General features: G+C 44.9%; 1 protein-coding gene across 1 annotated transcript in view; it reads right to left on the bottom strand.

The window, feature by feature from the left end:
* Positions 1–15,852, bottom strand: part of LOC146074088 (serine/threonine-protein kinase 32A-like) — a 496,785-nt gene that overhangs the window by 41,212 nt on the left and 439,721 nt on the right. Inside the window, exon 9 of the mRNA XM_083181822.1 lies at positions 11,963–12,079. Coding sequence (XP_083037948.1) covers positions 11,963–12,079 — 117 coding nt within the window. The remainder of the gene's footprint in view (positions 1–11,962; positions 12,080–15,852) is intronic.

Below are 15,852 nucleotides of genomic sequence, written 5' to 3'. Positions count from 1 at the left end.
AGATTTATATATTTTTATTTTGGATGAAGATTCACCATCCTCGTTTTTAGGTAAGACACTATAAACAAATATATGGATTGGATATATGATAAAAGGGGTCTATTAATAACACCCAGTTTTTTCAAATAATATATTACCAGGAAAATCAATTTTAGCATGATTTAAAGGAGGCTGACAGGATTTCCAATACCTGCAACTTCATAGGTACGTTAAAAATTACTCACCTATCTGCACCCTATAGTAATGGGTTTAGAAAAAATTAATTACATTGAAACTGTTTCAATATTAATAGGCAAGGATTACCCACTCTAATATAAAAAAAAGGGGTCGACAGAAATTAAGATCTGTTTCATTCTAGGTATGTTAACCTGCTCTCACTTACTGCACTAAAATCACTTTTAATAAAATAACATTGTAATTATAGTATATTGTAATTACAGGTCACATTAATCGGTTTTATACTAACCTACCAGCAGGATATTAATTTATACTCATATTCTGGGTACGTTATTTTACCAATTAAGTAATATAAAATATTTTTCACTAAACCACACTTAGTAATACCCTGTTCCTCTATAGGTCTAAGATATCATGTCTGACATAATTAACCAATTCCGGATAATACCTGTTTAATGAAGACAGTATTCTACATTTGTCACAAAAATCACGACCACAAGGTATACAAATAAATTTATTACTCAATAATAATTAAAAATAGAAACACTACGAATAAAGTCACAACACAATATATTTTTCCCTTTCTTTTCACTTTTTCATAAAGGAAATTCACTAAATTCACCACCTCATCTCCACCATCTTGTTCTATTCTTTTCTTGTTTTATCCTTTTTTCCTTTTGTGTACTTGGTGGAAGTTTCCCCAGTTACTAAATTAATGAAAGGAATTTTATATATTTTTTATATATTATGTATCAAAGTAATATTTTATACTTGTAGATTATTGTATTTCCCCTGATGAAGTCTCTGTGAGACGAAACGCGTTGGGATTGGCTACAAGCGTTTTTATCCGACTATCCTGTGAAGAATAATAAACAAAAATATTGGAAAAGACCATCTGTATTACTTCACTTGATACGGAATTTGCAAACTTTGCATTTGGACTTTACTATAGGCGCCATACCACTATTGGGTAAAAACATTGGGCATTGTACGTTCCCTATCCCTCAGGGAACTTAGTGGTGAGGCTGTCATACATACAAATATCTATCACTTTGTAAAAATATTTTGTCAAATAGGCTCTAGCGCGAATTGGAATATTGGGGATACATATATATATATATATTTTTTTTTCTACTTATAAATGTGTTTTATACATAAAAATGTGATATTCTAAAAGCAATGTGTCCAGTGCCATTGTGATCAAGCAGTCATTACTCATGAAATTATATCCACTCAGCAGCGCTAAGTGTTACCACTGTTTTTCTGTGTCCATTTCCTATTTTTGTGAGTATAGGCCAGCTCACATAACACAGGCAGCAGCTAATGGATAAAAATATTACACCTCTTATATTTATATATATATTTGATTCATTATATATAAGCGCCAGGCACTTTGTTCAGCCTGACACTTAGGGCGGTATTCAATGAGCCTGATTCGCCATGTTTTTATGGCGAATTTGTGCTGTTTGGCGAATTTCTGACTAAAACGGTGAATCACCCTATTCAATGAGCAGATGGCGAATACATTTGAAGGTTTTTTTCACCATGATTCACCGAGTAGCAATCGCTATCTTTTTATGGTGAAGTGGAATGTGAACTTTTAAAATAAAGTGTTTTGTTTTTTACATTTGGTGTCAAAAAATCAGGAATTTTCTTCTGAGGAGGGGCATGCTATTTTTATTCATGTAATGTAAGCACATGAATATATATTTAATTTTAAAACAATTTTTTTTTTTTTTAACACAGCAGCCAGCAGGGGCGCCGGAGCCGAGCCGCTCATTACATATTCATATATTCACTGCACACGATCGTTACGATCGTGTGTAGTGAATATACGCTCCCCTGCTGGCACCCCCGGGGGGCAGCCTGTGCTGCCTGGCACCCGGGGAGCCCACCTAACCCCCACAAACGTTCTGGGCTAGGCAGAGAGACTTCCATCTCCTTCCTCAGGCTCCCTGCGGCAATCGCCGCAGGAGCTCATATTCGCCAGTCAGGGGCAGCGAGCCCCTGACACGCTGAATACCGGAGCCCGCTGGCTCCGGAACGTGGCGAATGTGCAGCGAATCCTAAAAAGGATTCGCTGCACCTCGCAGGTATTCTCATTGAATACCGCCCTTAGAGTGCCAGACTGTTTCACAAACCTACTATTTCAAATGAGTGTTTACATCTATGACCTTTCTGCTGCTGAGATATTAGCTTGAGTGTAATATTATTTGTTTGGTACCAAAACTGTAGAAGCTTCTATCATGAAATGACAGTAACAAGGTGCAAACTTTGCACTAGCCCATAGAGACTTGTATTTGGTAAACCATACAGCATATATGTTGTGTATGAAGTGTAAAAATCATTATATCTAGCTGGTCCTCACAGTACTCACATTATGGCCTGGGCCTGCCCTCTCTGTCTAAGGGGTAGATTTATTAAGCTCAGTGAAGTGATAAACAGTGTGGTTTTTATCACCAGCCAATCAGCTCCTACCTGTGAAGTTACAGGCTTGGTTTGAAATATGACAGGTAGGAGCTGATTGGCCGGCGATAAAAAACAGGCAGTTTATCACTTCACCGAGCTTAATAAATCTACCCCTCAAGCTGCAAGTCTCTGAGAATTCCCCTCCATTAATAAGGAAGTGGGTGGGCTGGAAGAGTGGGTACTTAGGTAATATCTGGGCGCCCGAATTTTTTCATCTCATCGCATCGCATGCAATATAGTGGCATACAATTCATGCGATGCGATTTTTCATTGTAAAGAAACAATTTTTAATTGTATAGTCACCCATGGGTGATTTCATACCCCCACTATCCAACTACACATTGAGTTGACTTTATATAGTGTGGCGAGCGCAGCGAGCCACCAAGCTTGAAGCGTGGCGAGCGCAGCGAGCCCCGCAGAACGCAGAATACATGCGCTCGCCATACTATATAAAATCAACTCCATTCGTAGTTGGATAGCGGGGGTATGAAATCACCCATGGTTGACTATATAATTAAAAATCGGGTATTTACAATGAAAAATCGCATCGCATCGCATGCCTTAAGTAGTGGCATGCAATGAAAAAATCGGGCTCCCAGATAATACATAAGTACCGAAGAGTGTGCTCTATTCTCCCCAAAATTTGGGAGCCTTATAGTTGTAATTAGAGAGTAGGTGAGTATGAATAATTAAACTGACTGTGGAGACTTAGGGAACCCTAGGGAATTCTGATTTCATTGCTCCACTGCATGTTTGCATGGGGGAACAATGTTTAGTGTATGCGCATTTTTGTGCAGACACTTGGTGCGAGAGGGCACCACAAACTGCTTGTTCGTCGTCCCGTTTGCACCTAGCAATGCGAGCGGGGGGCAGCGGCAAGGGGTCCCCCCCACGAAACGCCCAGCATTTCTTGGGCGTTCCCACGAAAAATGCTGGGAGTTTCCATGTAATTGCACCCATGACGCGGGTATGGGGGTCGGGTAGATGATGTCAGTGGATGTCGGCTGCCGCCCGTTTCCCGTACAGAGCGCCCACAGACGTAAGACACCACAGAGGTGTCTTAGGTCTGCGAGCGCTTGCAAAATCATTAGATGGTCAGCGACCTTCAAATGATTTTGTCCCCGCACGCAAGCCTGTGAATGGATGTATATGCAAAACATCCATTCACATGCGTGAATGTGGACAGGAATAAGGTCCTTAGTGTTTATATTACACCTGAATTTTATGTTAAAAAATAAACCTGAGCACTATTGTGATTACAGTCTTGCCAAGATAGATCATAACATGTTGCACAAGATTTGCAGAAAAGACATTAAGAAAACTGTTAAATGCACAGCAGACTCCATAGTAAGTGCCTGCGGTTTTGTGCCAATCATAAGTGCAGATTTATGTTTTTGCTGGTGGGTGCTCAAGCCAAAAACATAGAGGAGTGGCTTCATGGGGAAGGGGTGTGGCCACAAAATAATACCAATTTATATTACCGAGCACAGTTGTCTCCAAAATTCAAATTACGGCAACGGAGTTCCACATGCATGAATGCCCTCACAGTGCAGGTACATAAATGCTTCCACAGTGCAGGTACTCTGCGGACAGAATACACACTTCCCGGCATACTGTTTCCCAGGTGGCGGGTCCGGCAATGTGGGTGCTGCAGCCGCAAATTAGAAAGTTAATATGGCGGCCCAGCCGGTACTCGGGCCCGTGGGGGCCCGGGCCCTTGAGCACCCACAGAACGGCACCTATGGTGCCAATAATCTAGGTTTTATATCCATTTGTTTATGTTTGTGTGGAACAATGGTGTTTGTAGTATGTGACGGGATAGATTTGATGCTGTGGATATGAATGATACAGGTCAGTGATAAACAGTTGGGAGAAGTAGCTGTTCCAATCTCCCCAGGTAATTGTTCTACATAATCTGTTCTGTGATTATGTGAATTACACAGTTGGGGAAAAGACAGTAAATCCATGAGGAAAATAACTGGAGGAACACGAAGCTGGAAACAGTAACGGAAATGTGCGGTTAATTTAACAATAGAGGTCAGCATGACTGCTGCAGTGATGACAGATGGTAAATGCACACAACAGCAGCAGGGAGATAATCTAAAACTCACAAGGAAATGTGACAGTAATAAAAACCACATATAATAATGGTTCCATATTGGGGATAATGTGTGGAAAATTTGTTTTTAAGAAAAAAAGTGAAACTGTAACAATAGCATTAGCATTATCATTAGCATGATAAATCCCACCAATCAACAACATGGTCTGAGGTTCCACGTCCATCTGCCATGTGGTGTGATATTTAATGCCAAGGTCTCACCACTATGGAAGCCTTTCTGACTAAGAACTGTGCCTCTTTGCAGTGACTGTGCAAAATTCTGCAAAAGCTGTAGCAGGCGTCTTAAGTAAAAAGACACCCACAGCAGACTTCTGATGATGCAGGTTCAGATCATCCTAACGAAGGTCGGCAGAGCCAGCCCTAGGCATAGGCAAACTAGGCAAATGCCTAGGGCGTTTGGAATGCCTAGGTGCACCAGCAGCTTCTGCTGATTAAAATGATATGCAGCCTATATTCTGTGTGTGAGTGACAGGGCCGGCAACAGAGGTCTTGAGATTTCTGGGTGCCCCCAATCCCAAACACATCTCTAGGACTTTGGGGTGCATACACAGTACAGGCGAATGGCCGAGAGGAGCGGATAACTGCGGGGCACAGATAGACCAGCTGGCCATGGCACAGTAGTGTATAGGCGGCCAGGACATGACATACTGTACATCAGATGGCGTACATCACTGACGCCAGGGCCGGTTTTAGGGTTAGGGCCGCCATAGGCACAACATTTTTTGGTGCCCCTCTTCATAGACTCCTATGACTGTACAATGTAGTATATACACCCCTTCACAGTGCAGGGCATGCAGTGATGCCCTGCAGGGCAAGTAGCATGCAGGCTAACTGGGCTGCCCCCTTGTCCTGACCTGCCTTCTGCTGCAGCCGGTCTTCCTGTCACCTGCGCTCCCCACCTGTCACATGTGACACACATACAGGATATACCGCCACTGGCCAGTCTTACTCCCAGTGAAAGTCCCATTCACAATAGTCAGCACACATTCCCAGGTAGTCAGTACACAGAGCTGCTGACTGTTCAGTCAGCTGCATAGCTTGAGTGGGCGGGGGGCGTGTGAACTGGACGATCCGTGCGGTGCCCGTGCAGTTTCACAGTTTATCCCAGTTTCACTGTTCATCCACTTGTTAAAACATCCCTGCTTAGCCGACACAAACCTGTGCACCAAACCCGAAGGAAGGTGCTGTCTGCTCCAGGCTCTTACCTGCTCAGTAGCACTACAGGGGTTACACAGGACGGGTTCCTGCTGGCGAGGCAATGTCAAACAGTGGAGCCCTGCTCACTCTTACTGCTGCTCAGTCACAGTGACCGGGATGAATGCGCCTTCTGATAGGGTAGCAGCATCCCACTTCTGATTGGTTCTGCTTGTCACTTGCTCGGCCATGGTCACAGGCTGTTATAGGTGCTGCCCCTAGTGACAAATTCAGCCCTGACTGACACCGCAGCCATGCCTCTGGGGCCCCTAAGATTGTCGAGGCCTGTCACAGTTGTCCTCCTTGACCCCCCCTGTCGCCGGGCCTGGTGATTGAGGCTGTATCTGCATATGAAATAGTGTATTCATGGAAATCACTGTAACATAGCATTCCGTATGCAGGTACAGCACACAGAATATAGGCATGCTGCATATCATTTTAATCATCGGAAGCTCCTTGTGTGTCCTGGTCACATAACAATGCAAATAAGATGAATTTTCAGCAAAAAAGGCACCCAAAGTTAGCAGAACTGGCCAGGAGTTGCATGGCCTATTGAGGCAAAATGTATGAGGAAACATCTGCATCCAAGCAGAGGCAGAGGTCACAGTGTTATTGGCTGTGCGAGTGCTGTCTGCGGGTGGGTTGGTTGTGCAATAGTGTTCGGCATATGTGTATGGGGCAGATGTATTCAGCTTTAACAAGAGATAAATGCAAGGGTAATAAGGAGAGATAAACGTCCAGCCATTCACCTGCTAACTGACATGTTACAGGCTGTGTTTGAAAAGAGTCAGTAAGGAGCTGATTGGCTCTCCTTATCACCATTGCATTTATCTCTTGTTAAGGCTTAATACATCTGCCCCATTATGTGTGCCATGTATAAATGCATTAATAATGTGTGACATATGTGTAACCAGCATTATGTGTGTCATGTGTATAAGGGCATTAATAATGTGCAACATATGTGTAATGGGCATTATGTGTGTCATTATGTGTATGAAGGGCATTAAGTTTATAAGGACATTAATAATGTGTGTCATGTGTAAGGGTCATTACTGTGTGTTATTATCAGGGTTGCCAAGAGAAAGGGGTAGGGGTACAAATTACCCATGCCAAAGTCTGATGGAAGGGCCCAGTGACAGCAGCAGCTCTTCTCCTCTGCCCAGCACACACTGCTTTGTGCTGGGTTGCAGTGTGGCCATGGAGGTGCTTAAAAAACAATATTCTCAGGATTTTTTTCTAAGAGTATAATGTGAATAATGTGAGGAGTAAGGTAAAGTGGTACTACAGTGTGATGTAACGTGAATAAGGGACACCATCGCATGATATAATGTGAATAAAGTTGCACTACGGTGTGGCATAATTTGAATTGTTTCTATTTAAAATATTGTGGGTAGGAGCACCAAAATGATGACTGTTAAGATGAGGGTTGATGGTGCTGGGAAAGGGGAGCAGGGTCAGAGGCGGAACTAGTGGCGGTGCTAGGGGGCACCTGCCAAAATCTTGCCTAGGGCGTCATTTAGGCTAGGGCCAGCTCTGAAGGTTGGAGATCTGAGCAAATCTTAGTTTACTCGAGCTATCCAGCAAAATCATGCTACAAGGGCTACTGGAGATTGCTTTGGCATGCCTTATTTCCTGGGACACGCTCTGTTACCACCTCAGGTGCCAGAAGTACATCAAGCGTACTGCAGCTTTTGGTGCCTTGCTACAGATAATGCAGGCATAGATTTGCACAAGGGCAATGTGGCTCCTGAATATGTAAAGATCATTTAACATGTAACATGTAAAGATCATTTAAAATCTCTGAGCCAAAACCAACAGTAGGAACACATTACAGGGGCATGTAAGGAAACATAATAACAGTATTGATAAAGCAGTTTATTACTATTTACCTACATATCTTATAAGAGCATTGAAGTGTTACTTGAAAACATCAACCAGGTTAATCCCAGATTTTTTCCACAATAAATGACAGTATGCTTCAGCTATATTCACTTCAGGGGCGGTACGGATGGTGTAATTTATTTATTTATTTATTTACAGTTTCTTTTATAGCACAGCAGATTCCATTGCGCTTTACAATGGTAGACAGTGATAACACAAACTGGGTAACGACAGACAGACTTGGAGGTTAGAGGGCCCTGCTGTAAGCTTACAATCTATAGGGACATAGGAGGGAAACACAAGGACAGGCATCAGTAATAGCATAGCAGTCCCACCAAGTTACAAGTCCAGAAGGGAAGCTATATAATACATAAGTGCCTCAGAAGGTAATGCGTGTAGAACTTAAATGTGATAGACTTGCCTGAAGAGGTGAGTTTTCAGGGAACACTTCAAAGTTTAGAGGCTAGTGGAGAGTCTTATTGTGCGTTGAAGGGCATTCCATAGGATGGGAGCAGCCCGATGAAAGTCCTGAAATAGTGAATGGGAGCTAGTGATCTGTGCAGAAGAGAGACGCAGATCATGTGCAGAGCAGAGTGGTCAAGATGGGAGATATTTTGTGATAACTAAAGAGATATAAGCTGGTGCAGTATGGTTAATAGCTTTATATGTGAGTAGAAGTGTTTTATATTGAATACGGTAAGATACAGGCAACCAATGAAGGGACTGGCAGAGCGGATCAGCAGACGATGAGCGTCTTGCTAGGAAGATCAGCCTAGCAGCAGCATTTAAAATGGATTGAAGTTGCGAGAGTCTGTTCTTGGGAAGACCAGTTAGGAGACTATTGCAATAATCATTGCGGGATATAATGAGTGCATGGATAAGAGATTTGGTAGTGTCTTGTGTGAGATAGGGTCGTATTTTGGATATGTTTTTTAGATGCATGTAATATGATTTGGAGACAGATTGAATGTGGGGAAGAAAGGACAGTTCAGAGTCGAGGATGACCCCTAAGCAACGAGCTTGTGGGGTAGGGTGGATTGTTGAGTTGTCAACAGCGATGGAGATGTCAGGATGGTAACTGTTCTTAGTTGGCAGGAATATAAGTAATTCCGTTTTGGAAATATTAAGTTTGAGTTGGCGAGAAGACATCCAAGATGAGATGGCAGATAGACATTCAGAGACTCGGCCCAAAACCACTGGTGACAACTCTGGGGTTGATAGATAGATTTGAGTATCATCCGCATACAAGTGATATTGAAATCCGAAAGAGCTGATTAATGTTAGCATTACTGCCTCACAGCACTGAGGTTATGGGATCGATTCCCACCATGGCCCGAACTGTGTGGAGTTTGTATATTCTCCCCGTACTTGCGTGGGTTTTCTCCTGGTAGTCCGGTTTCCTCCCACAATCCAAAAATATACTGGTAGGTTATTTGGCTCCTAACAACTATTAACATTAGAATGAATGAGTGTGCATGTACATGTAGGGAATATAGATTGTAAACTCTACTGGGGCAGGGACTGATGTGAATGTTCACATATACTCTGTAAAGCACTGTGGAATATGTGTGCGCTATATAAGAAACTTTTAAATATATCAAATAAAATAAATACATTTCCATCTACTTATGAAGCACTGATGCGTCTGCAGCACAGCATCTTCTAGCACTCAGCCTTCCCAGGAGTATCTGGTCTGCCCTGACAAGTCATTATCTTAACTCTGTGGGGAAATCGAAGATGTCACTGAGCACATTTTCAATGACAATAGGAAATCATTTCTGTGCAGAGGGTTCCTCACTGGAAAGGTTTTTACCCCTCTACATTTGGGAGGCACCAAATGTCAAGGTTCTTGTGCCCACTAAGCAATTTGCTCAGTGGGCTATTCTGTGTAAGGAAATCGCATCACATGTCCCGTTTTAGTGCCGTACGATGCGTGCGATGAGAACTTCCTAAGTAATTTATTCACTGCTCTCTCGCCCCTGGCTTATCGCATGCCATCGCACCTCACGCAAAATCGCATGCCATCGCATGCGATTTTATAGGGTGCGATGCCATTAACTTAACTACACTGCAATGACATGCAATGTGATTTTTAGGCACCCCCCCACTATCCACGCCAACCCGAACCGTGGAGAGCGCAGCGAGGCCCTCGAGGGGCGGCGGAACACGTCCTCCCGATCTTTTCATACCCCCACTATCCACATCGAGTTGATTTTATATAGTGTGGCGAGCGTGGCGAGCCCCGTGATGGGACGCGGATTACTTTACATGTAATCCGTGTCCGTTCGCCTAGCTGTGCTCACCTCACTATATAAAATCAACTCCACACCAACGTGGATAGTGTGGGTTTGAAAAGGTCGGGAGGACGCTTCGGGGTGGTGTGGATAGTGGGGGGGTTTTAGAAACACATTCACACCTGCCATACCATACATCTGACACAGTAATGAGGACATGTGTTAACAATGAACTTTACATTTGCTTAATAACTAATAATAAAGATAATACATTCATTAATTACATTTATAAACAGAAATCAAGTGAAACAACAAGAATAATGATAATTAATGATGTAGAAAAAAAAGAAGAATAGAGTCACTATGAAGGCAGTGCATTTGCCTTGGGAAGCAGCGTCAGAGCATGGAGAATGCAGCAAAAGGGATTAGTAGCGCCCAGAGTCTTCCTCCACATGAACTCCTTCAGGTATGACTCCAAATTTTTGCGGGACGTGCCTCTTTGGCGCTTATTTCACCATTTACATGCCGCCCACAGCCACTCAATGTTTTGCGGGTGAACCACTGACCCTGGGTCCACAAAGTTAAATCGATGGTTCACACGCGCATGCTCATATCCTGCCTGCTGAAGCTGCTCCATGTTGTAGGCCCTCCAACAATCTGAATAGATCATCGATCCAGGAGCAACACAATCATTGATGGTGGCCATCAACGTACTGTCTCTTCTCAACTGGAATGACAAAGCAGGCACCAGTCTCCCTGCAAATCCCTCCAAAAATCCACTGCTGAGGCAGCATCCTTCCCACATGATTTTTACACTTCATGAAGAGGCTTTCGTCCACTTTCACCACCATGCCGGGACCGCCAATTTGCCTATGGGGCTGGGAAATTAAGTCCATAGTGCATGCCTCCCGCATCAAGCCGTTGTACTGCACTGCAGTTTTGTTAGACATGTGCAGTTCCCGGTCACAATACACCACACTTGTCATCTCCTCCGCCCACGAATAGATAAAGCAGACAAGTGTGAGGAAGGGTAAACAGCACCCCAGGAACCAGTGCGCCGCTCTGAGGCTCACCTTTTTGCGGCAGGTATTAATGTGGCAGCGCCACATGCTTTCCTTCAGGGACAGCCACATCGGGTGCCCGTTCACACAATTTTTCGTGAATGGCAGAAACTGTCACCTCTGTCGCGTTCTCAGTTCTCCCTGTTGCAGCCATTACTGTAATTTATTCACCTTAGACTGAATCTGACAGGGACAGGGGACACTTACGCAAGTTTTGACTGACTACGCTATTTGCTTAGCTTACGCTTATCCTGAAAGCACAGCTACGGTAACTGCCAAATGTCCCTACCATATTAACTACTGAGATCGCATTGCACGGCACTAAAACGGGCCATGCGATGCGATACGATTTCCTTACGCTAGCATACGTATTTTAATTGAGCGCCCTGGTACTACACAAGTACCAATGTTAATTATCTGTTTCGCTGTTCTAGTCTCTAGTCTCCCTTTGGAATACACCACAGACGTCGGACTTCACACCACAGGGAAAGACAAAGGGCTGTTGTTCCAGAGTCCCCTGAGGGACATAATTCAGGGTTCTTAACTTGATACAATGATGCAATTAGTTTCCTATGTGATTAATGGAAAATAAAATAAAAATGGCTAACTAGAAACTTAGATTTTTCGTAAATAAGCTTAGCTGGGTCTGAATTGTATACCAAGGAATCCCCGAAAGAACAGTTCATCAAAATACATTTCATGCAGGGAAAATAACTGAGTATCATTATAATGGCTGTAAACTTTTAGGGCTCCATAATGAGTATAGATAACAGAGGGAGTTATCCTGTAAGGCATTGAGGATTAATCCAGCCCCAACAGCGCCTTACCTTATGCAGTAGTGACACAATCTCTTTGGACCAGGCAGGCGGGTATGTAACAGTTGCCGTGTGAAACACATGTACTATGTCAGTGGCTGCACTGCTTGAGTGAATGTGGAAGGGTCTCTGCATAAAAAAGCACATTATTACAATTATAGAAATAAACAGATTTTTCAATGCAATATTTTACTATCTGTAAAATAAAATCTGATTTATTGTAAAACATTGTTTGTTGGAAATCAGTGTTCCGTATAGAACAGGCATATCCAAACTACAATCTGTTGTGAAACACAAAGCCGCATCATGCCTTGCCAGGGCCGGCGCCACCACCGGCGCCGGCCACTGATGGGTGGTACTGTGCCTCTGAGATCAGGAAGAAAGGTGTAGCAGCAGCTGGCAAGTACGGGACACCCAGCCAGGAATTCAACCAAGCAGGTGAGTCAGTGAGCCATACGCCCCCCGCCACCCCCCCCCCCGCGCCTGGTACCCACCAGTGGATTATGATGGGCGGGCCCCTCCTCCAGCTAGACAGCAGCAATTTGTGGAAGGCTGTACCCCCCCCCTGCTGGACAGCAGCAATCCGCTGCCCCCCCCCCCCTGCTGCTCAGCAGCTGAGAGCCCCAGGCAACCCCCCCACCTGCCTGCTGGGAAACAGTGCCTGCAATCCCCCCCTGGCTGGGTGTCCCATACTTGCCACCTGCTGCATCTTCCTTCCTGGTCTCCTCGGCACTGCAGAGGCAGAATGCAGGTGGGTCTGACATCTGAGCCACTGACCGTGGGTGGTGCCCGCAAGCCCCCTCCCCCCCGGCGGGTGGGTGGAGGGGGCGTGTGAGCAGGGGTCACCTAGGGCGCTGGCAGGGCTTGCACCAGCCTTGTGCCTTGCCACTCTTTTGCTATTAGGAAAAGCTAAATCTATGGCAAATCTGGGTGAGAGGGGAGAGAAGACTGCGCCACAGACCAATAATACTGGTAGTCAGCGGCTGGGTGTGTGGGTATACTACAAATACCCAAAGTTGTGAGCAATAGGGAAACAAGGGGGATGTACACCCTGCGCTATACTTCCAATCTGAAAAATATTACGTACACAGTGGTTTAGTGAAAATAAAATTGGATATTTATTATAGTCTGCAATTTGAACAATAATAATATTAAATGCAAATAGTATTTATAATAATAAGATAAAAAATGATTAAGATAAAAATTATTATATAGGATAGTATGCTAGCAGTATGCTTCAGTATTACGCTATATAAATGTAACAGATAATACCGGTATACATATACATAAGGACTGGGGGTCACAAGACAAACATAAAAGAGTCCAATGCAAATGCAAACCAGCTGCAGCTTGATTAGCTGTTGGGAAAAGTCTTTTAGGATAGTTGGAGTGGTTTGAAGTAAACGAGTACCTGTTTCCAGGGTACAGGGGGTCTGCCGGCAGACTTACCCGTCAGTGCCGTATTGCGCAAACGGCGTTGGCGGGATCTCCACAAACATCGACTAGTTTCGCCAGCAAGGCTTCCTCAGGATGGTGTGTGTCGTTACATTTATATAGCGTAATACTGTAGCATACTGCTAGCATACTATCCTATATAATAATTTTTATCTTAATCATTTTTTATCTTATTATTTATATACTATTTGCATTTAATATTATTATTCAAATTGCAGACTATAATAAATATCCAATTTTCACTAAACCACTGTGTACGTAATATTTTTCAGATTGGAAGTATATGTTTCCCTAAATCTATGGCAAGCAATGCTGGGATGTGTAGTTTCCAACAGCTAGAGGGCCATAGCTGATACAGAACATACATAGTTATGGGAAAATTGGAAAACACGGCCAGGGCTGTGTAAGCTGCTGGCCATGCCCCCAGGTCCTCAGGCAGATGGAACTCACAACTTTCCCCTCACCGCGAGGCACTGCCAGCCCGGGTGAGATACAGAATAGTCCCAAAAACTACAGGACTGTCCTGCGAAAATGGGGACAGTTGGGAGGTATGTGTTTATCAATCTGACCTGGCCAGGACTGCCTGTGGTGAGTGGTGACATTCCATTTTCAGTCAGTGATGTGTGCAGTGGATGTTATAATGGTAAGGGGTCACTGCAATGTGGCATATATTTCGCTGGTTACACTACACTTCAGAATGTTCCTGTGGGGCACAAAGAGTTATGACTATGCCTAATAAGTTTCCCTGATTGTGAAAGCATGGTCTCCTATTTACAAAGACATGGTTTTCTTTAGTTGGGTCTGTGTTAGTCCCATATAGGGCTTGACATTATAGCAACAGAACCCAGATGCTTGTTACAGAAAATATATATGATTCCTAAGAATCCGTTCAAAAAGCACCTTGGTTACTTGGAATAGAGAAAAGAGTTGCTGTTACTCTATGGTTCAAGCAAAACGATCTCCCCTAACAAAGCAGTGAACAGACAGGGCCGGTGCAAGCTACGGGGGGCGGACTTTGTGATGCGGCCGCCACACGGGGGGACTTTACGATGCGGCCGCCGCTCCACAGGGGGAGGTGGGGAGGGGTTGCCTGGTGCGATGCGCCACATCGGGGGTGATGCCGCTACGTCACTCCACAGGGGGAGACACTGGTGTCAGCCTGTGCCAGCTGTCCATCTGCAGGGGGGGGGGGGGGGGGGCGATGCGTCGGCAGCCGCCGAGTTGCTCGGGGGGGAGAGGAGTGACAGCCACTCACCTCCATTGTGGGGGGTCCCTGCACCCAACTAACGCCCCCCCCCCCCCCCCCCCAATGGCCAGCAAACAGATTGGGTTGACGTCATTAGAATATTGCTGTGTTTAATTTCTCTAGGTGCATAAAAAAACACAAGCACAAGTGACACAAATATGAGCGCAATACACATAAAAGCCACAATCCACACATGTATGCATGTCACCTGTGTGGACAGGGGGCAAATACACAATATCACTCTTTACAGCTGGTTACTATCATGATTAGAGATGAGCGGGTCCGGATCCCCGAGATCCGACAGATCCGAATATCGGGGATCCGGGTCAGATCCGAGTCGGCTTTGGGAGTTCCCGCCTGAATTCCGGACCAATAACGAGGCCGAACGTCATCATCGTGCTGTCGGATTCTCGCGGGAGCGGGATCTTATAAAAGACGCACGCGCGCCCCGCCATCTTCACTCCAATTTTGGAGAGGGAAGAGGGTGGTTGGAAAGCTCCGTGTGCCCTGTGCTGTGCTCTGTGCCCTGTGCCATGTGCTCCGTGCTGTGCTCCATGACCTGCCCTGTGCTCCATGACCTGCCCTGTGCCCTCACTGCCCTGTGCTGTGCTCCGTGCCATGTGCTCCTTGCTGTGCTCCGTGACCTGCCCTGTGCCCTCACTGCCCTGTGCTCCGTGACCTGCCCTGTGCCCTCACTGCCCTGTGTTGTAGACTTGTATTGAGAGTCAGTGACTGTTTATAGGCCTGAGCCCTGTAGTGTGATTTAACTAACTAGGTGCTGCAGTGCTCACACGCAGGGGCTGCAGTGTCCACTGTCCAGGGGCTGTCCTGTGGCCCGTGCCCTGTTGTGATTTATTTAGCCCTAAGCCCTGTGTTGTGATTTATTTAGCCCTGAACCCTGTGTTTTTTGTGATTTAACTAACTTACTCAGTGCTGCAGTGCTCACACGCAGGGGCTGCAGTGCTGCTGAGTAGTACACTGTGTACAGGGGCTGCAGTAATACAAGGGGCTGTGTCCAGTGTGACGGCCTATATCTTAGCCATTGTCCAGTGTCACGAGTCACTCACGACATATATCCTGTGTCCAGCATGACATATATCCATTGTCCAGTGTGACGACATATATCCATTGTCCAGTGTGACGACATATATCCAGTGTCCAGTGTGACAACATACATCCTGTGTCCAGTGTGATGACATAT

Source organism: Crinia signifera, chromosome 4 (assembly GCF_055691185.1).
Source record: "Crinia signifera chromosome 4, ASM5569118v1, whole genome shotgun sequence".
NCBI lineage: Eukaryota > Metazoa > Chordata > Amphibia > Anura > Myobatrachidae > Crinia > Crinia signifera.
The sequence above is the reverse complement of the archived record's forward strand: the minus strand, read 5'-3'. Positions and strand labels throughout refer to the sequence as shown.